The sequence below is a fragment of the Erpetoichthys calabaricus genome, chromosome 7, assembly GCF_900747795.2.
Source record: "Erpetoichthys calabaricus chromosome 7, fErpCal1.3, whole genome shotgun sequence".
NCBI classification, from domain to species: domain Eukaryota; kingdom Metazoa; phylum Chordata; class Cladistia; order Polypteriformes; family Polypteridae; genus Erpetoichthys; species Erpetoichthys calabaricus.
In genome coordinates, this window is record NC_041400.2 from 128528120 (window position 1) to 128551067 (window position 22948).

At 36.4% G+C, this 22948-nt stretch overlaps 1 protein-coding gene across 1 annotated transcript in view; it reads right to left on the reverse strand.

Annotated features, from left to right (window-relative positions):
* dock8 (dedicator of cytokinesis 8) overlaps nucleotides 1–22948 on the reverse strand; it is a 156058-nt gene that overhangs the window by 102610 nt on the left and 30500 nt on the right. The window contains 9 exon segments of the mRNA XM_051929472.1: nucleotides 3250–3374; nucleotides 3376–3413; nucleotides 9084–9119; nucleotides 9122–9173; nucleotides 12546–12679; nucleotides 12990–13149; nucleotides 18453–18527; nucleotides 21272–21421; nucleotides 22162–22228. Coding sequence (XP_051785432.1) covers nucleotides 3250–3374; nucleotides 3376–3413; nucleotides 9084–9119; nucleotides 9122–9173; nucleotides 12546–12679; nucleotides 12990–13149; nucleotides 18453–18527; nucleotides 21272–21421; nucleotides 22162–22228 — 837 coding nt within the window.

Consider the following 22948-nt stretch of genomic DNA (forward strand, 5'->3'; position numbering starts at 1 on the left):
CATTGTGGGGTTGCGTTCCAGAGCCACCCGTGAAATAAGAAAATCCGCGAAGTAGAATCTATATGTTTATATGGTTATTTTTATATTGTCATGCTTGGGTCACAGATTTGCGCAGAAACACAGGAGGTTGTAGAGAGACAGGAACGTTATTCAAACACTGCAAAAACAAACATTTGTCTCTTTTTCAAAAGTTTAAACTGTGCTCCATGACAAGACAGAGATGATAGTTCTGTCTCACAATTAAAAGAATGCAAACATATCTTCCTCTTCAAAGGAAACAGTGAGGAAAGCAAACAAATCAATAGGGGCTGTTTGGCTTAAGTATGCAAAGCACCGTGGCACAAAGCTGTTGAAGGCGGCAGCTCACACCCCCTCCGTCAGGAGCAGGGAGAGAGAGAGAGAGAGAGAGAGAGAGAGAAAGACAGAGAAAAACAAAGTCAAAATCAATACGTGCCCTTTGAGCTTTTAAGTATGCGAAGCACGGTGCAGCATGTTGCTTCACGAAGCAGCTGCACACAGAAGGTAGCAACGTGAAGATAATCTTTCAGCATTTTTAGACGAGCGTCCGTATCGTCTAGGTGTGCGAACAGCCCCCCTGCTCACACCCCCTACGTCAGGATCAGAGAAAGTCAGCACAAGAGAGACAGAGAGAGAGAAAGTAAGTTGGGTAGCTTCTCAGCCATCTGCCAATAGCGTCCCTTGTATGAAATCAACTGGGCAAACCAACTGAGGAAGCATGTACCAGAAATTAAAAGACCCATTGTCCTCAGAAATCCGCGAACCAGCAAAAAATCGCGATATATATTTAAATATGCTTACATATAAAATCCGCGATAGAGTGAAGCCACGAAAGGCGAAGAGCGATATAGCGAGGGATCACTGTATATATATGTGAATGTATGTATGTATGTATATATGTATGTCTATATTTATATATATATATGTGCATATGTATATATATGTGTATATATATGTAGATATGTATATATTTATGTGTATATATATATGTACATATGTGTATATATATATATATATATATATATGTGTGTAGATATATAAATTTATATATGTATATATTGTATATGTGGATGTGTATATGTATGTATATATATGTATATGTAGCTATGTATATATATGTATATATGTGTTTACATAACCTCTTTAACACACTACTTCTCCGCTGCGAAGCGCGGGTATTTTGCTAGTTACTGTGATAAAGGTGGCAAGGTGGTTAGCAAAACTCCGGTTTCCTAGGTTCATCTCCTGGCCTAGACACTGCTAATGGGCATTTGTACACTCTGCCTGTGTAGGTTTTCTATCAGGTACACTCGTATCTCTATATCCTAAAAACATGCATTCTAGTTTAACTGGTGACTCTAAATTGCACCAGTACAGGAGAATATGCCCCTGTGCCTGATGCTCTCTGGATTATTCCAAGGATGGAATACTGGGTAAGTTTATAAAGTCAAGTGTGACAAATAGTGTAAAGTATGTGGGTATTGTCACAGGAGGCTGGGGGCCAAACCCAGCCGGGACGCCTGGAAGGACTGGGAGATGGTCTATATGTCCCCCGGGCCACGAGGGGGGCAACTGCCCTGGATGATGAGGGGACCACGGGGACGGAGCAAGGAGGTTCAAACCCATTGGGGCCCGTGGCCACTGCCGACCGGAAGAACGTCAGCAAGCACCTGGAGCACATCTGGGTGGATATAAAAGGGGCCGCCTTCCTACAGTCGAGGTGCTAGAGTCGGGAGCAGGATGAAGCTCCAGTGGCTGGATGAAGAGAGGTGGCCCAAGGACACTGAGAGAGAAGCCTGTGGATAAGGATGTTTGGTGCGCAAGCACTAGGTGCTGTGTGAAACTGTGCTTAAATAAACCCGTGTGTTTTATAAAGTGCTGGTGTCTGTCTGATGGTGTTCAGACCCATGCTCACAGTATATACAGTACATCACTTTATAAAAAAGAAATAAAATAAGCCTAACCATCCTTTGTTTTCAATTAATTTCTAGTTTAACTTGGCCAATAGCTAAGAGGTCTAAGATTTGGCAGTTTACTGTAAATTTTGAGAGACTTTCAAATTAGTTCATCATTCATAGAATGCATGAGCAACGCAAAAGGATTTGCAGATTCAGTACATACAGTTATTGTGTGAAGACAACTTGGCTAACATTTAACACTTAATTAACATTTATGCATTATAAAAATGGATGTCATGGTAGTTCAGTGCACTGTTTAGTAATGCTGCCTCACATGCCAAGGGACCTGGGTTCAATACCCAACCTTTTTGCCAAGTTTGAAAACATTGCAGATTGTCCTTATTTCTTTCAGTGTTTGCTTTGGACACACCAATTTCCTTCCCTTTCACATTCTCAAGGAATGTATGTTAAGTGAACTGGTAAATCTAAATTGGCTTTAGCATGAGTAGGTATCCCTTGAAATAGATGATGCCCTATCTAAACTGGGTTTGTATTGTGCTCTTGATGCTGCTAGAATAATCCTGTGACTGAAAATAAGAATAAATGGATTTAGAAATGGGACTAATAGGATTTGCACCTAAGGGCACATACATGATAAAATACTGAAGAAATGTAGTTAACTCAACTTTTACATGTTTACTTTGTTTGCAGTACAAACAATAAAAACATATCCTAATGAAAAGATAATACATTTTCTATTTAAATTAAATATTCTTACCATTTCTTTCTTGGTGAAATATTGACATCATGAGCAAATACCAGTTCCTGACATGATGTGGGTGCACAACCTTAGCACAAATCTACAGGATAGTTTGAGTAATACTTCACCATAGTTATAGTAGATATCAGTCAAATAGTTTTTTCAGGAAATATGGTGGACATTTTAACAACCAATAGAAATTTGTTTAAAATCAATAAAATTAGTGTTATCTGGAATGTCAACATTCACATTAAATTTGTGAAAAAAAAATTATAAAGAAAGAAAAAAACAAATATATCTAGTCATCAACCTATCCATCCATTATCTGTACCCACTTAGTTCAAATCAGGGTCAAAATAAGTAAATAGAATTTAAATAAAAGCTATAGGTATCCAGAATTAGTGTTAAGTTTCACACCTATACCTGTCCTTAGGCCTAAAATACATAAGGTATGGCTAACACACAACCAGATATGTAAGCCAAATTAAAACATTAATCATATTCTGATAATTATAAAAATAGTAGTAAAGATTTTTGCCTCGCAATTGTAAAAAATACAAAAATCATACCTACCTATATGTTGTATATGGAACATAGACTTCTCGGGAAGGAAACTCTAGGATCTCCTTGATGGGTCGAACAAATTTCTCTGGCACTGGCTTCACAGGAATCAGTTCAGGATTTAGACATCCAGGGACCGGTTTCTGGAACTGCTACAATATCCAACTTGATAGTTCCTTAAAAGTTTTAAAAAGTCAAACAACAATATTCAATATTAAGCACAACCTTTCAATATTGTGATCACAGTTTAAAAAAAAAGGATTTTTCTTTCCTAAAACAAAGTAATGAAAGGAAAGAATATAAAAAATATTTGATTGAAAGGCCAACAAATCATATTCAAAAGTAAACTACCAACTGCAGACAAATAACTACAGAACAGCACATCAAAATCGATTTCTGCCTTGTGCAATGCTTCCAAACCTTATTGTTCAGGAGGATCTGAATGGATTATATGGTTTAAGATTGGATTGACGGATGGATTTTCAGAATATACATTACTAAAACAATATTTTTAATTGCTTTTTTTAATAAAGAGCACTTAACATGTTTGATAATTTATGGAGGTTTCCACATAAGTGACAAATTTATTCAGTGACTAATAGCACATTCCTCCTCATGTATGGTACTTAATCACAGTGCTACTAACTTCTAACCACAGTAAAAATATGTTCTATGTTCTTCGCAGGGGACTGTACTTTCTCCAGTCCTGTTCAGCCTTTATACATAGGGACTTCCAATACAACTCGGAGTCCTGCCACGTGCAAAAGTTCGCTGACGACACTGCTATCGTGGGCTGCATCAGGAGTGGGCAGGAGGAGGAGTATAGGAACCTAATCAAGGACTATGTTAAACGGTGCGACTCAAACCACCTACAACTGAACACTAGCAAAACCAAGGAGCTGGTGGTGGATTTTAAGAGAAACCAGGCCCCTCATGGACCCCGTGATCATCAGAGGTGACTGTGTGCAGAAGGTACAGACCTATAAATACCTGGGAGTGCAGCTGGATGATAAATTGGACTGGACTGCCAATACTGATGCTCTGTGCAAGAGAGGACAGAGCCGACTATACTTCCTTAGAAGGCTGGCGTCTTTCAACATCTGCAATAAGACGCTGCAGATGTTCTATCAGACGGTTGTAGCGAGCACCCTCTTCTACGCGGTGGTGTGCTGGGGAGGCAGCATAAAGAAGAGGGACGCTTCACGCCTGGACAAACTGGTGAGGAAGGCAGGCTCTATTGTAGGCATGGAGCTGGACAGTTTGACATCTGTAACGGAGTGATGGGCACTGAGCAGGCTCCTGTCAATCATGGAGAATCCACTGCATCCACTGAACAGTATCATCTCCAGACAGAGGAGCAGCTTCAGCGACAGACTGCTGTCACTGTCCTGCTCTACTGACAGACTTAGGAGATCATTCCTCCCCCACACTATGCGACTCTTCAATTCGGGGGGGGTAAACGTTAACATTATACAAAGTTATTGTCTGTTATCCTGCATTTTTATCACTCTTTAAATTAATATTGTTTTTTATCAATATGCTGCTGCTGGAGTATGTGAATTTCCCCTTGGGATTAATAAAGTATCTATCTATCTATCTATCTATCTATCTATCTATCTATCTATCTATCTATCTATCTATCTATCTATCTATCTATCTATCTATCTATCTATCTATTCTATCTATTAATAAAGTATCTATCTATCTATCTATCTATCTATCTATCTATCAATCTATCTATCTATCTATCTATCTATCTATCTATCTATCTAGTTACAGTAGACTGCAAAACACTTACTGAATGTTAAAAGAAAAAAAGTGTCATGGAAAAAGGAGTTTCTGAAAACTTTTATTTTCAAGAACCTTAGTCAACAAAACACAATTTCATTGTTAAGGTGGCACAGCAGCAGCTTTATATTTTGCAGACACTTAAGAAAGCCATCCTGTCAAAACAAATTCTCGTGTCTTTGTTGTGTACCATGCCATCTTTTCATGGCTGGGGTTCAAATTCTTGTTTTGTGTCTCCTTTCTTCATTTTTGATTCTTATATTTATGTTGATTATGTACATTATTCTTTATTTCTGGCTTTGCCTATGTACAGTATATGTTCTGTGTGTTTTATGGGAGGCCATCCAAGAGGTGTGGCCCACACCTGACAATCACAAGGAGGCCCTGCATTTCCACCCTATAAATCCAGAGGGACATCCACAGTTCCTGGCAGTACATTTCATACATGCCTGGGACTGGCGAGTTTAAATGTGTTATGTGCTGTGCTTGTGCCTTTGGAATTTTGACGTTCATCACTTTTGCGTTTGACTACGTTTCTAAATTTCTGGATCAGGACTTGTTTGCATTCAATTGTCATGGTGTTTTTGGGCAATTGCTTTGCATCTTGTGCTCCATGTAGCTACTTTGTTGTTGAAGAGCATTTTAAGAATATTTGGGGCCACATGTACAACGCCTTGTGTAGAATTCACACTAAAACATGACATATGAACAAAATTAGAAATGTGTATAAGCACAAAAAAAATTCAGATGCATAAAACTGTGTGTAACCAAAGTTCTACTCACTTTCCCTTTATAAATCCCAATCAACATGAATATTAATGCATATGCCTACAGCTCTTCCCTGACTCCTCCCAGAATATTGCCTATTTGAATATGTAAATTAATATAAACAGCCACTTCCATTCAGTGCTTTGTTAAAAGAAAATGGCAAAAGCACATGTAAAAATTAACAATTTCAGTGAATGCGAAATGGAGGTCCTTCTCAGTGAAGTGGAGGCAAGGAAAATGAACTATCTGGTGGCTTAAGCAGTGGTATAAGCAACAAAAGGAATTGATGGAGTGGTACAACATGACTAACACTGTCAAAAATTCAAGTTCAGAAAGACGCACAGTGCCCAAAATAAAGAAGTGGTCACATATGAAAGTCGACAAGAGAAGGCGAGTTGCATCCCACCGTCTGAATATCATACAGAAGCGTATTAGGGCCAAAGACAAGAAAAAAAAATAGGAACACAGTGAAAAAAAAAGGTCTATGTCTAGATTAAAGTTGAAATGTCGACTTTAATCTCAAAATTTCCACTTGAATCTCAGTGTCATTAAAGTACAACTTCATAAACTTGATCTTAAAATCGGTATTTAATTTACTTGAGTTTCTCAAGCCTCATCATAACTAAAGTAGCACATTAAATGCTTTGCATTCTATGTGTTCCCCAACCCTATGTGCTTCTTAAACAGGCCTTAACACCAACAGAAGTGCACAGACAGTGATCACCACACAGAATACATTACGTTCATTTTATTACAGCTCTCTGAACATTTTAGAACACTAAGATGTATATTTGATGTCATTTTCATGACAAAATGCATTAAAGCATGTATTAAGCACACTAGTGCAGCAGTAGGGTCACCTCCCTATCTAGAGTTTATATGTTTGTCTAGTGGGTTTCCTCAGCATGCTTCATTTTCCTTCCAAAGGCATGCAGGTTAGGGGATTTGGTGATACTACATTGAAACAACTAGTTGTATGTATATGCTTATCTTCACCTTGCAATGAGCTGGCGCCCTGTACTGGTGTGACCCTGGATGGAATAATTAAGTATGTATAACAGATTTTTCAATGTTCCTTAAAATTCTGAACAGTCAGTGTTCTAAGTTTATACCTAGTTTTACTATCACGAAGACGTTTACTGTGTGGTGATTGGTTATGTGGGGAAAGAAAACAGAAAGATAGTCTGCAATAAAGAAAGCCCTCTCAGAAGAACATTCATTGAATTCTGTCTGTGTCCCCGACTACCAGCTCACAAACCCAACATTTACATATTATTTCAATTAAAGCAGTGGGATATTCATTCATAAACCTAGCCTCTTGGAACCTCGTTACAACTGACATAAATGTTCTCTGCATTGAACGTAGAGCTACTTTTGCAGTCACTTTTTAGAGAAATTGTGGCAAGGGTGTCCTGGAAATTTAAATGCTGTACATATTAGAGAGATCGATCACAAGAACACCACTCTCATATTTCCACACAATTTCCTTCTTCATTTTGATTGTGATCGCTTTCTTTACCTTCGTTACCTTCTCTTCCTTCCTTAGCAATTATTGAAATAAATTATATAAATCACTGCACTGACCAAAATTACGTCCACAAACACATGTATCTGGGCTCTGACTGACGCTTACGAACGCTCTCGGCTGTTTGTTTACAATCGCGCAAGCGGATAACACATGAACGCATTCAGGTCGTAACACAAGATGTTGGTCGTAAATCAAAACAAAAACTTTGGTCGTAAATCAAGTTGTTCGCATGTCAGGTCGGTCGTATATCAAGGATCGACTGTATTGTCATTTTTCCAGTACAATGAAAGTGCAAAAGCTACAACTGTAAACAATGCAAGTACATCAAGTAACAACAAACAAATAATACACATGGCACACATCCTATGACAAATAAATTCCTATACATACATAAATAAGGGACAGGAAATTATTATTCACTAAAGTAACCATCATACATACTGGTAGAAAAAAAAAACTAACAGTTCTCCGAGTTCTTAAAATTCTGATGGCCCAAGGATAATAACTGTAAATCTTTTAGTTTTACTTTTAATGCTCTTATACCGCCTGCCAGAGGGCAGTAGTGTGAACAATGAGTGGCCGGGATTGGAAGGGTCTTTAATGATTTTCCTGGTTCTGCAGAGGAATTGGGCACTGGAGATATCTTCAAGGGAGGGCAGAGAGGAGCCAATGATTTTCTCTGCCATTGGATATTACCCTCTGCAGAGCTTTTCTGTCTGCAGCTGCACATCCAGCATTCCATGTTTCAATAGTTGAGCGGTAGAAGGTCAACAGCAGCTGACTGAGACGGGGGGAACAATGGCCTGCATCAGTGACAGATTAAATAAATTAGTAAGGACTCTTGCCAACTGGTTGGCACAAGCTTTAAGTACCATACCAAGTATGCCGTCTGGTCCAGCAGCTTTCCTCAGATTCACTGTCTTGAGCACCCGTCTCACCTGAAGTTCCTGAAAGTGAGTATGCCACAGCTGGGAGTTGAAGGGGGCAGACTGGCAGCATGAGACAACAGTGCCTCAAAGGAGGCAAAGAAAAGATTTAGTTCCTCTACCAATGAGGCATCAGCACAGATCAGCACATGTGTACTGCTTATGTAATCGGTGATTTGTTTGTATATACCTGCCATACCTGCGTTGGGTTACTATCTGTCAGATGGGTCTTTACCTTGCTCTTTTAGGCCATGATGGCAGTTTTGATGCCTCTCCTCAGACTTGCTCTTGCTGCACTGTACCAGGCTCTATCCCCTGTCCTGAAGGTAATGTCTTGGGTTCTCAACAGAGACTGAACCTCACTGGTCATCCATTGTTTTTGGTTGGGGTAGACCTGTATGTGTTTATCCTCTGTAACCATATCAGTGCAGAACTTAATATAGCGCAGTACAGTTTCTGTGTGTTCCTCTAAGTCTAATTGTTTAAATATGGACCATTTTGTTTTTTCAAAATAGTCCTGCAGCTACAAGAGGGCTCCCTCAGGCCAGGTTTTGATAGTTTTTATGGTTAGCTTGATTTTCCTCTGTAGGGGAGTTTATGCTGGGATAAGGAACAGTGAGAGATGGTCAAAGAACCCCAGACTATGGAAAGGGAAGCATGCTTTAGGTTGGAATAAACATGGTACAGCATGTTCTTCCCCCTGGTGGAGCACTGTACATATTGTACACATTTGGGGAGTACAGTCTTGGTAAATTATGCTGTATTAGAATATGCTACTTTACCACAGGAACCTGTTCACAGCCACCTTTTTCAGACAGACAGCAACAACACTTTACCTGGAATGACTTTCACTCTTCTCTGTAATGAAGTCCTTTTAAATCTGCTAAATTTTTGAATAAATCTTCATCACTTAATCTGTCTCCCTCCTACAAAGAAAACTTAAATGCTTAGTTTTAACTTTGCCAATTACCAGAAATTTCACAGTTTATGTTTACTTAAATTTAAATATACACTTTTATGCAAGAGGAAGAAAAAGGCAATCTCATGAAATATCTAAATTACTTTACACCGTTCCAGTTTTAACAGCCAAAACTAATTGATTTTTAGGTACATTCACATGATATGCGAAAAGCACCTAATATCACCATATCTGTCTGTCTGCGTCAAACAACTCAGTTACTAGGGTGCAAATTTAGTTGAAATTTAGTGCACTTTTTCTTTAAGGAAATCTGTAACAAAAGGTTAATTTGTGTTGATATATCCTCCAACTGAGCACAAAGTTCATTAACTCCCATTTCAAAAGTATTAGTGAATTTTCTAAATTCTCTCTTAAAACAGAAAAATATCCTAAGGTCAACCTCAATTACTGATTAATTTAATGATTCAAACACATCGGTGGCTTGCAATAATGAAGTATACATTTTTTCTTTAAATATATTTTCAATGAGGCTCTTCACAATGAAGTATACATTTTTTCTTTAAATATATTTTCAATGAGGCTCTTCACATGAAATGTTCACCAGACATTGTTAATAACTCAAGAAATCCACAAATATAAAGAATTCACCACATTAAGGGCCATAAATACAGGTATATATAATGAAGTGGAATGACACACACACACTATTTAAATACTTAATGGCGAAGTCTTTATTTATAATGACAGCTTCAAGACACTTCCTGTATGAAGTAACCAATCGCCTGCAGTGCTCAGGTGTGATTTTGACCCATTCTTCTAAAGTGATTGTCTTTAAATCTTGAAGATTCCAGTGGCCCTCTTGTGAACCCTGATCTTTAGTTCCTTCCACAAATGTTCAGTTGGATTTGTCATGTGATTGACTAGACCATTCTAACAACTTGGTTTTCTTAATCTGAAACCAACTCAGAGTTTCCTTTGCTGTATGTTTAGTATTCTTGCCCTGCTGGAAGGTTCATTTACATCTCATCCTCATCATCCTAGTAGATGGCAGCAGATTAATTTCAAGAATCTCTTCGTACATGGCCCCAATCATCATTCCTTCAATTACAAGTAGTCTGCAGGTACCATGAGATGAGAAACAGACCCACACCATGATGTTTTCACCTGCAAAATTCACTGTTTTCATATGATATGCAATACCATTTCTCGCCCCAAACATGATGTGTAGTATGACAGCCAAAAAGTTCAACTTTGGACTTGTCTGACCAGACTACATTCTCCCAGTATTTCGTAGGCTTGCCCAAATGTTGTGTAGCAAACATCAGCATGCCTTTTCATCAGTAACAGAGCATTGTGGGCTGAGCGCACATAGAGGACATGCCGGTGTAGTGCATTGCCTATTGTTTTTTCTGGGGCTCTTTCCAAGTGGTTCTTTGCTCTTGGGCTACTCTTCTGACTATCCTGCTGACTCCCTGGTCAGAAATTCTGCAAGGAGCTCCTGTGTGTGGTTGCTTGATGGTGGAGTGATGTTCCTTCCACTTGCATACAATAGCCCCAATGATGCTTACTAGAAGATTCAGTAGTTCTGAAAGTCATCTGTACCAGTTCTATTGATATAGTTTGCAACAATCAGGTTATGAAGGTCTTGGGAGAGCTTTTTGCTTTTACCCATCATGACAAGTTTCTTGTATTACACCTTGGTAGCAAAACACCTTTCTATAGCCCATCAATGCATACTAACCCAGCTCATATCAATATGTACAGATAGGAGGTGAAATTACTTTCTAACTACTTACGGATTTCAGGTCGTTCCTTGCCTTTCCTTGACTTGGTGTACTGCTTTTCCTTATAGTGTTTAAAATATTTACCCTGTGTCATTCAACTTTATTATACATACCTTTATTTATGGCCTTTAATGTTATGAATTCTTTATATTTGTGAATTTCTTGAGTTAATATCAATGTCTGGTGAGAATTTCATGTGAATAGCCTCATTGGAAACATATTTACTGAAAAAAATGTTGACACGTTCAGTACTTATTTTGCCCACTATAACAGTTAAGTTAAATGATCCTCATAATTGTAAAAGTAAAAAAATGAAAGCAAGAAAAGCAAACATACTTACTTGACATATCTAGAAATTAATGAAAGCTGAAAGTCACCCCCAGCATGGCTCTGTAAGCTCTTATGCATGCAGAGAACAAAACATGTACTCTTTATGTACTCTGCTCTAAATACAACCTAATGGCTGAATATCCATAGATTGTAATGAATCAATATTTCACAACACTATAACTTACATTGCAACTAACAACATTAATACCATTTTTAACTGCCTATCAAGCACTTTTTCTTTTATGTTTAAGAAATATGAACTCTACTTTTACAAAAATATGAACTTTCACCTACAACAGATAATAGTATATCAATTGAAGTAATTTGTACATAACTTTATTTGAAATCTGGGTACCTATGAAGCCAATTTCTGCCACCACAAGTTTATTTCAGTTTCTTTAATCTGCATAATATTGCTAATTATTATTTTTAAAATGCACTTCTTTACTATTCTAATACATGTAATTACATTCTGTTACCAATTTTTTAATTAATTACTCATTGTTACAAAAATATTGAATAAGCAAAACATTGTAATATCTTGGTCTTTAATGAAGTAAGTAAACTAAAATACTCTAGCTTTCGAAACAGTAGACTAAGTCCCTGAGTGTACCAAAATACTACACCATGTGTACATTTCTAAATTGTTATATAGTGCAGTCATTCTCCAGACTTTGCCATTTGCTCTTTGCTGGCATTTTCCTACAAGTATTCCAGTTCTCCTACCACATCCCAAAGTCATGAGAGCAAGTTTAACTGGCAGACTCTAAATTTTCCTTGTCTGAGTTAGTGGGTGTGTACATGAATGAACCCTATCATGGATTGATGCTTTATCCAGGTTTGGCTGCTGGCTTATGTGTAGTGCTCCTGAGATGTTCTCTAGCCACGAGTGGACCAAGCATGCCTGATAATAAAGTCGTCCATGACTGAATAATATAGGTCTTTGTTTAACACCTAAGAGAAAGAATTTTAAGAGTAATATCTTATATCATGTAGGGCTTGGAGTTGATCAGAAGAATTGAAAAAAGGCACATAATTACACAATGGAAAAAGATGAAAATAGTAAACACAAAAAGGATCCTCATTAAACACTAAATATAAAGTAAAAAGCTAAATTAAACTATTCATTTTATGAAACATGTCCCTCCATTATTACTTACAGAAATATTACACAATAGCATTTTATTTAAATTTGATTTTTTTATTCTAATAGTATATGACAAAATATATAAATGTCCAGGTTTTTATAATTAAAAACTTTGTACCTGTTTACAGAAACTGTTAATGGTAAGAGTTGCTGGTTTGAACCCTGTTAAATTATACTGGTCATCAAAAGGATTCACTTTTTCAGAATTCTTTCTACTTGGTCCTAAGGTTTTTTTATCCCCAGTGATTTTACCTAAAAGAGCAAATTAAAATAAAGTTCATGCTAACTGAAAATAAAACATAATTTATTTACACAAAAGGATTTAATGGAAAGCATTTTAAAAGTAGAACAAAAATGCATGTACAGTAATGTGATACAGTACCAAACAAAAATATCAAAAAAACTAAGAAAATGATTACAAAGTATTAAACATAAAACATTTACTTTATATGAATACAAATACTTTGAATATTCTATTTTTCACTAGTTTCATGAATTAAATGTTTTTACTATGTCATATAACTTAAACAAAATTGTGAAAAATTCACAAGAGGTTACTTACCATTTATGCCATCTATGTCAGCAATGTCTCTGTCAATAGTGGCAGTTGTTATTACATTCATAATATTAACACTAGACCAAGCTACTGGCATTCGATATGTTCCAAGTCTCTGACAAAATATTTCAGCTTGATGTTTTAATTTTTCAAGCTTGTCTTTGTTCTAGAAATAAAGAAAACTCATAATTTAATGATAAAATTTGTTCAACTGGCAAAAAATATTTTATTGTGGCTAAATAAACAATAATAATGTTAACTGTTTATTTTACGTAAAACCTGGTTTATCAAGGTTCTTGCATCTAACCATAAACAAAGATTTGACATCAGTCAATCAAACAAGTAGATTTGGAATATATATATAAAACTTAGGCCCAATATAACTAACATACAGTGGGGCAAAAAAGTATTTAGTCAGCCACCAATTGTGCAAGTTCTCCCACTTAAAAAGATGAGAGAGGCCTGTAATTTTCATCATAGGTATACCTCAACTATGAGAGACAAAATGAGAAAAAAAAAGCCAGAAAATCACATTGTCTGATTTTTGAAGAATTTATTGGCAAATTATGGTGGAAAAAAAGTATTTGGTCAATAACAAAAGTTCATCTCAATACTTTGTTATATACCCTTTGTTGGCAATGACAGAGGTCAAATGTTTTCTGTAAGTCTTCACAAGGTTTTCACACACTGTTGCTGGTATTTTGGCCCATTCCTCCATGCAGATCTCCTCTAGAGCAGTGATGTTTTGGGGCTGTCGCTGGGCAACACGGACTTTCAACTCCCTCCAAAGATTTTCTATGGGGTTGAGATCTGGAGGACTGGCTAGGCCACTCCAGGACCTTGAAATGCTTCTTACAAAGCCACTCCTTCGTTACCCAGGCGGTGTGTTTGGGATCATTGTCATGCTGAAAGACCTAGCCACGTTTCATCTTCAATGCCCTTGCTGATGGAAGGAGGTTTTCACTCAAAATCTGACAATACATGGCCCCATTCATTCTTTCCTTTACACGTATCAGTCGTCCTGGTCCCTTTGCAGAAAAACAGCCCCAAAGCATGATGTTTCCACCCCCAAGCTTTACAGTAGGTATGGTGTTCTTTAGATGCAACTCAGCATTCTTTCTCCTCCAAACACAACGAGTAGAGTTTTTACCAAAAAGTTCTATTTTGGTTTCATCTGACCATATGACATTCTCCCAATCCTCTTCTGGATCATCCAAATGCTCTCTAGCAATCTTCAGATGGGCCTGCACATGTACTGGCTTAAGCAGGGGGACACGTCTGGCACTGCAGGATTTGAGTCCCTGGCGGTGTAGTATGTTACTGATGGTAGCCTTTGTTACTTTGGTCCCAGCTCTCTGCAGGTCATTCACTAGGTCCCCCTGTGTGGTTCTGGGATTTTTGCTCACCGTTCTTGTGATCATTTTGACCCCACGGGGTGAGATCTTGCGTGGAGCCCCAGATCGAGGGAGATTATCAGTGGTCTTGTATGTCTTCCATTTTCTAATAATTGCTCCCACAGTTAATTTCTTCACACCAAGCTGCTTACCTATTGCAGATTCAGTCTTCCCAGCCTGGTGCAGGTCTACAATTTTGTTTCTGGTGTCCTTTGACAGCTCTTTGGTCTTGGCCATAGTGGAGTTTGGAGTGTGACTGTTTGAGGTTGTGGACAGGTGTCTTTTATATTGATAACGAGTTCAAACAGGTGCCATTAATACACATAACGAGTGGATGACAGAGAAGCCTCTTACAGAAGAAGTTACAGGTCTGTGAGAGCCAGAAATCTTGCTTGTTTGTAGGTGACCAAATACTTATTTTCCACCATAATTTGCAAATAAATTCTTTAAAATCAGACAATGTGATTTTCTGGATTTTTTTTTCTCATTTTGTCTCTCATAGTTGAGGTATACCTATGATGAAAATTATAGGCCTCTCTCATCTTTTTAAGTGGGAGAACTTGCACAATTGGTGGCTGAATAAATACTTTTTTTGCCCCACTGTATATGGTGCGTTCAATTAACCCAAAACCATTAAGCGTTATTAAACAAAATCAGAGAAACAAAGTACAGTAATGTTTTACATAAATCCAGTTTATTCAATGTTGCACTTCTAATTCTTTTTGTACCAGCAGAGGGAGCACAAGTTCCAACAAAATTTTGGGTTTTTAAATTTTCCATGTACAGTACTGTATATTTTTCTAAGAACAAGTTCAGTGCTGCAGTATACAGATCAGTAAGTCTTTTGTATATCAAAGCAGTAGGTTGTGACATTTTTTTTTATAATAATTCCTCAACATATACACAACATTTGTTATAAATAATATTCATATACACTGTGTCTGGGAATGTCCACGTTATATTTATATATAGTATGTCTAACTGATTAATAAAGAAAATGATTCCCAACAGCAGAATAATAATATACAGTAAACTAAAACAATCCTGCACGTATATCCAAATCTGTATCTAATTTAAACAGGACTTAAGTCCACTGGTCTTTGAACGCTTCTTACCAGGAATTCCTGTAGGTCCAGAAAGTATGGAACTCACAGATACTACACCAATGTTACAAACAGGAAAGAGTATAGTGACTATCAATGAACTGGCTTCAGTTCCAAAGTTGTTAATATTAATCTTTAATATTGTGCTGTAGGAAAAAAGCATGGTAGAGACTGATACACTTTGCATTCCTACATTAAAGCTATCTAGTTCAATCCAGGTGGTTTGCTGTGTGGTAGGTGCAGCAATGTGCTGTAATCAGTGCATGCTCCTAACCTCCTCCACTTCCTCCTCCTAGTAAAAAAATTATGATAATTATGTGATGTTTCATCTGTTCACCAACTATTTTATCTTACACCATGGTATATCAATACATACTGAGCTTTACAGCAGCTCTGTATAAGGATGGATTTTCAAGTAGTGATACTGGACAAAAAGGGTACAAACTATGGGTGTGAAAAGGCAGAAAAATGTATCTGTTTTGATTAGGTTTGTATCATAGATTATATTGCCTTTATGTACAATTTTAAAAAATAAGGCACATTTACCTACTGTCTGATCTCTCTGTAAAACAAACTGATGCTAGTGTTGATCCCAGAATGTAAAAATTACCAAGTCATAACTACATGCTATGATAAATACACCATGCACAACTCAATTTTTAAAAGATGTTTATGTGCACAACCATCCACCTCAACTTAACACAGCTAGTCATTTATAATGATTCCCAATTTTCCACTCCTGAAACTAAACAATTCAAAACGATCACAAATATCATAGCCCTGATAGGTTTTTGTTGTGTACAGCACAAAAAGCAAAACAACAGCAAATCCAACATTTGTATGTACAGTACATTCACATAATGTAAGAAACTAGTATTGAGCTTTGTACCTTGACTTGACTATAATGTACTCGGCAAACAACAGGCAGAAAATGAATAAGTTTTATTTGCACATGTGACCTGCAAAAATATATTAAATAATAAAAAATTTGAATATGAGCAGATAGCTTAAGGAACAAGGTTTTGTGAAGTTTAGGTTATTTTTCATAGTCATGGTGTACTGTCATTTCTTGCAGACATTTAGTTTGGTAAGTGAAGCTGATATTTAATACATTTATCAAAAATGTGTCTTCCTGAGTGGCTTATAATTGGGGCCAAAAGAGCACCAATCTAATGGCAAATAAAAGCTTTAAAACATAAGAATAGACAGTCTATGCTTTAAAGTGTCAGATTTTCTGGTTTCGCAAAATATGAGTTTTTTGTTTGATAGGGAAAAAATATGAGCTCTTATCTTTGTGTTTGGCAAGTTTTCATGTAACTTCAATATGTGATGTAGCTGACTGAAAGGTGTGCATGGTAGGAAATCATGAATAATCCACAAATAAAACATTAGTTTGTGGCTGTTTAGTATAAAATAGCAATATCAAATGATGCATAAAACTGTATACCCGGGATATGTAAACAAAATGAAAAAAAAAACATGTGCCTACAATTCCATAGACCACATCAGTAATCCTGATAAGTACATTTGTAAATTTTTTGTAGTGCTTAGATTTGGTGTCAAAAGCCCAATACAATGCATGTCCTAAAAGGAGAGAAATCTACAATCCGGTAGCAAAAAACATGTAAGAGATATTACTTCATCATTATTTATTTAAAAAACTCAGTAAACAAGCCGAAGCCATGTATGAAAAAATTAAGTGCATAATTCAGAAGATTGCTTTTAGTAGCAAAACATGAAGTAATCATTTTGATACTTACTTGTACTTACTTTTTCATAAGACTGTAAACTTTGAAACCCAGTGAGATTTCACATGTATCAATCCACATTGTGACAAGTAACTAGCCAGGTTATCATTTGGCACCTAAACAAAATTCATAATCACACTTACTCTAGTGAATGTTGTACAATTGGTCCTTCAGAAAATGGAAAAATGTCTCCATAACAGCATGCTTGATGATACCCAGAAACTCATATCCATTAACAATCTGTCGATGCGTTTCATGGTACTTGAGGCAAAATCACATCCACTGGTATAAACAACTGTTCTCAGTAGAACATATTCACCTGTGCCCCACAACAGTTACTGGCTATGCATGTCTGTCTGTCTCTCTGGTTATGCCTCTTATCTTAATTCTCTCTGCCTGCAATAACTGCAACACATTATCTATGTATCATGGCTTGGATAAGGGTAAGCAACAGGACTCAACCATTTAATCCCTTTCAAATTTGCAGTCAGACATGTTCATGATGTAAATAACAATTTGATTGTCTAAGTGCTTAAAAAGAAAGTGCATGACAAATACTTAGCCAAAACCATAAGAACCATTATCAAATTATATTTGTAAGTCAAACTTTTAGGATAAGAGTTATTAGGTGCAAATCTATATGGATGAGAGGGAATTACATTTGCACAATGAAGAGGACAACTAAGACTTCCTTCAATAATGGTAGAGTCTCATAAAAAGTAAGTATGTTTTTTGTGAAAATTCTTTGGATAAACACTTACTGGTACCTAGTTTATGAGCAATGTCTATATCTAAATGTTTGTGCAGGTACAGTCTCTACTGTAGGTTTTGTTTTCTTTTTGGACTGATAACTTACTGGCTACAACTGAAAGGCACTTCAGTAGATATTTTTTTAATATAAAATGAATAAATCCTGATTCACTTAACAAGAGCAAATGACAGCACACCACAATTGTGAAAAAAACAGTTAAATAATCCAATTAATATTTGAACTAGCTGCAGGAAATTTAATTATTAAAATGTAATTGTTAATCAAATTTACTGAATTATCCTTCAAATAGAAAATGACAGGCTTCATTCTAAATAATTGATAACAGACTCCAATCTTTCCAGTTATATAAAAAAAACAAATTATTGTTTATTCTGTTTTATCTGTATGAGTGTTAAAACACTTTCCTTTATACACAAATTCACAGGCTAACATTATTCACAAAAACCTCCTACCTTGGCTACCTCACTCAGTGTCATGTAGGGTTCTACACAATCACTAATCTCTCCTTGCTGAAGAACTTTTTCAATCTGGAACAAAATAAAGATAGAACATATGTTAAAATATAATGTATTTTATGATTTCATTAATCTAAATCCAAGTCTACTTAACACAGCTAGTCATTTATAATTATTCCCAATTTTCCACTCCTGAAACTAAACAATAAATAAATACAATAAATAATCATTCTTTCATTGGCAACTAATTCTATTGCATTACACAGGATTGCAAGTTGTCAGAGCCTATAATGGAAATTTTGGGCTCAGGGGATATTTCTGGTCCAGACATAAGTGCTACAAAGCACACAACTGCATAGACTCACTCATTGTTTTTACATGACACAGTATGGCACTCGTCACTAATTTGAAATGGATGTTTATTACAGCAAACATTACTATTCACAGTACTCCACAGTAATTAAATCAACATCACAATTAAAGGTATCACAAAGGAAATTAATGTTCTATTGAAATTCAGTATCTGTTAAAATTAATTTATGATGTGAGCATAAATGTGAGATTTTAGCACATCAAACACTTGTACTATTTTACACTGCATTAGCTTTTCCCTCTGCTTTCCTCATCTGTAACAATGTGTTAACAATCTTTGTTATGATATAAATCATCTTATACCAAGTATTTCCCGTTAAGAATACCACAAAGCCAAATAAATAATGCACTGCACTGAGGCGATATTACAAAAGAAAAGCAAATGCAAACTAAATACTGGAGAGAATATGAAAATGAATGACAATTCCACTACTTGGGAGTTAAAATTTACAAGTACATGAAATGCCTTGATGACACCATTTTCAGTCTTTTAGAAATACTTGGGGGCTTGCCCCCTGCTTTCTTCGCTCGCTAACCCCTCCCTCCCACCTGCATTTCACGCCGTTGTTAAGAGGGGGGTGAACACACCCCAAGGAGATGCATTCACTCCTCTGAAACCATGCTTAAACGGTGATACAATGGGATAGAAATACATTTTTTTCTAACTCCTATTTGCTCGATCAGCTGTTGGCTTGCTGTTGCTGTTTCACCGCGTGATCTGCACTTCGCTTGCCTGCCCTTTCCCCAGCCCACCAGAGCTACATGTTTCCATGCCGTGTAATTTGAACTTCACTCGCATTCCACTTCACCCCCCCCCCCCCACCTTCACGCGCCATTGTGAAGAGTGTGGCTGAATGCACACCAAGGTGACGTGGTCACTCCTCTGAAACCCCTCTTCAGCAGTGATACATTGGGAAACAAGTAAAAGTTGTTTTTTTTTACCTCCTCTTTGCTCGATCAGCTACTGGCATGCTGCTGCTTTCATTCTGCATGATCGGCATTTCGGGTGGCACTTCAAATGTTTAAAAGCCTGTACAGCACCTGTCCTTTTGTCTTCAAACACTATGCAATCTCTTTTCGCTTTTCCGTTATTTCACCGAGTAATATTTTCTGTTTGTTTGTGCTAATGTGATCTTTGCACTCATTTTTTTGAAACTTTAGAATTTTCCTACTTCCATTATTTATTTCTAACCTGCTCTGCATGTGTATCACGGGACTTGCTTACAAAGGTTGTAAGTATGATGTGACGTGCCTGTCTCGCGGGATGTGAAAGTGTCTCTCTTCATAAGATCTTTCTTCCAAAGTGTCTCTCTGTCTCTCTTCTTAAGTGTCTCTCTTCAAAAGATCACGTCTTCGTCACCAGTAAAAAGTCTCGTCCTAAGATTTTTTTATATAATAAAGAGATTAAAATGAAGTCAGTTATGCTATGATAAATTGCTCAGTGCTGATTGGGCTAGAAGGGACACTGCTATTGCAAAGAACTGGAGAAGACTATTGCAAAAGCTGGGGAAAGAAATGATGATAAGCATCTCAAGAAATTTAAAGTAGACTAGAAAATGAAGAACCCTTCCACCTGCTTGTTGACAGCGAGCATAAAGACATCACTGCAAAGGTTGTTCTGGAAGTTTTCACTTCATTGACTACATGAATTCCTCCATGCTGACAGTTGGAAACAAAGAGACATCAGAAGGGATTTTTGGGGCTAATTCTTACTTTAAGAAATGGCCAGGAGCAGTCACAAATCACTGACCTAATAACTGAGTTTAATACATGACAAAGTGCGGTGATACCGGAAGTTACCAAAGAAATTTATTAAAACTATCTGTGGACTTTCAAGAGGATTCTGTGTTTTCAGAGGCCACAATAGAGTAGTAGATACCAATAGGAATAATTCCAATCCTGAAAGTGTCTGCAGAGAACAACTGGGCTAAAAGCCATACTGAGTTAACAAGATCTGAGCTGGGGCAAGGTCTCATTTGGCAGGTGGTAGTGTGGTCAGGGTACTGTGAAAAAGAATGTGAGATCAGACAGAAGAAATTATGTGCTTTTTTAGTGAGAGTTCCGGCAAGTGTTGGTGAGTCACCCCAATGGTTATCCAGGATATTGCAACCTGTGGTAGGTGGACCCAAAGAAGTAGCCCTTTTCATTCCAATTTAATATTTTCTTGTGTTTCTTCCTTCAGTCTCCTCTCGCTTATTTTTGAATTAATAAACCAAATATTTTGACTTGTCCTGCTCACCTGCTCACTCTTCTCTTTTGTTTAAAAATGTATTTGTAGCCAGTGGAAGCCATATAGTGCAAATATGCCTTTTACAACAAATCAGCTGTTTGCAATCATTAAAGGAACAGCTACTAATTTAATAATTGTACAAAGAAATATAATTTTAACAATTATGAATATTATTTTTTTATCATAGGCAAGGAGAAAAAATGAAGCAAATTACCTTGATGACAAGATAAATATCAGGAGATGGGTATGTAATGGAAAAAATAGCAGATTTAGCAAGGCTGGAAGGGGCAATAGATGGTACATGAGAGCGAAGGAATCCTTTAAACTGATCAGAGTTCAGGTCACAGTAAAAATTTTCAGAAATCTAAAAAAAATTGAAATTGCATTAATAAATATAGTGCTAACACAGTGCTAAATCATGAAACCCCCATAACAGACAATACTCACCCAAAACAGCAAACTTACAAATAAAATTTAAAAACTGTGTACAAAGTGACATGTTTTTGTTCCATTCTAAATAACTATATTTTCATGTGTTATATTCAATAATTAACTCTTTAACATCCCACTTGTTAACATTTTTCTTCTCTTAAAAGTTAAATTCAAACACATAACATAGGGGTGGCTAGCATATTCAAAATACTGTACTCAGGGCCAGGTTTATATGAAAAGAGGCCCTAGGCTATTCCACTTATGAGGCCCCTTTCACCTTCCATTTTTAAGTTTGTAAATTACATGAGAGATAATAAAATTTTGATAACAATTTGAATGTAGGCCCCTCTTGATCTTGAGGCCCTAGGCTGAAGCCTAGTTAGCCTATAGGAAAATCCGGCCCTGACTGTACTGTACTTCCCTTGTTATTCTTTACTATCTATCTATCTAATTAGATCAAGTATATAATTTGTTTCTATAATCCATGAAGTAAAATGTATGACAGCAAAAATGAGCTACCACTTAAAAAAGTTATGTCTGACACATTTGAATCTTTTCCTTTCAAACAACAGCATTATATGCTGCAAAATGAGGTCTGGATAAGTAAGCAATAAACACCAAATTAAACTATAACCTGACTATCTTTTCAGTTTTTAAACAAAGAGTGCTTACCTTCTTCTTTTCTTTTAAGTCATACAAGGCCAGGGTTATAAACAATGGCTCTATTTCAATGTCAAACCTATAATTAAAATATAATATTTAGATTGTGAGAAAAATATCTTAATTTTAATTAAGATATTTTATGTAGCTGAAATTAACAAGATATTATATTGATTACTACCAATGATGCATGACATTAAAATAAAAACATGTATTAAAACAGTACTTATTAAAGACCAACCTCTTTAAAATTGTAAAGTGGAAAACAAAATGTATAAGTAATAATGATGCCAATTCACATTGTCAAATTATTGCTTTCATTATTAGTATTTAGTACTTTTTCTTAACATTTGCTGATAATTTCAAAATGTTAATTTGTAGTTTCCTAAACCAATATATTGATTTATGAACAATATTGATCTCAAGCCATTTGGATCATACTAAATGTTCACATTTAAACTGTCCATTTACATAACAGTAAACACTGACGGCCGCACTGTTGATTAAAAGATATGGGTAAATCCTGCAGCTCTTACGTGAATAAGACAAGCAGAATTTAAATACACACCTTTTCATAAAGCATCTTGTTACCACTCAGGATTTCCACACTACAGTTCTCCTTCTGGATCTACAGCTATACACTCTTAAATACATCAACTAGTTGTGCACTTGTCCAATGGCTGACTTTTCCATCTAGACATGAGCCTGAATATAGCATTGATCCTCTTGTGCCCTACTTTAAAATTTTGCCCTCTCTCATTTGCTAACTTTCTAATCGCTGAAATATATTGTTTATAAG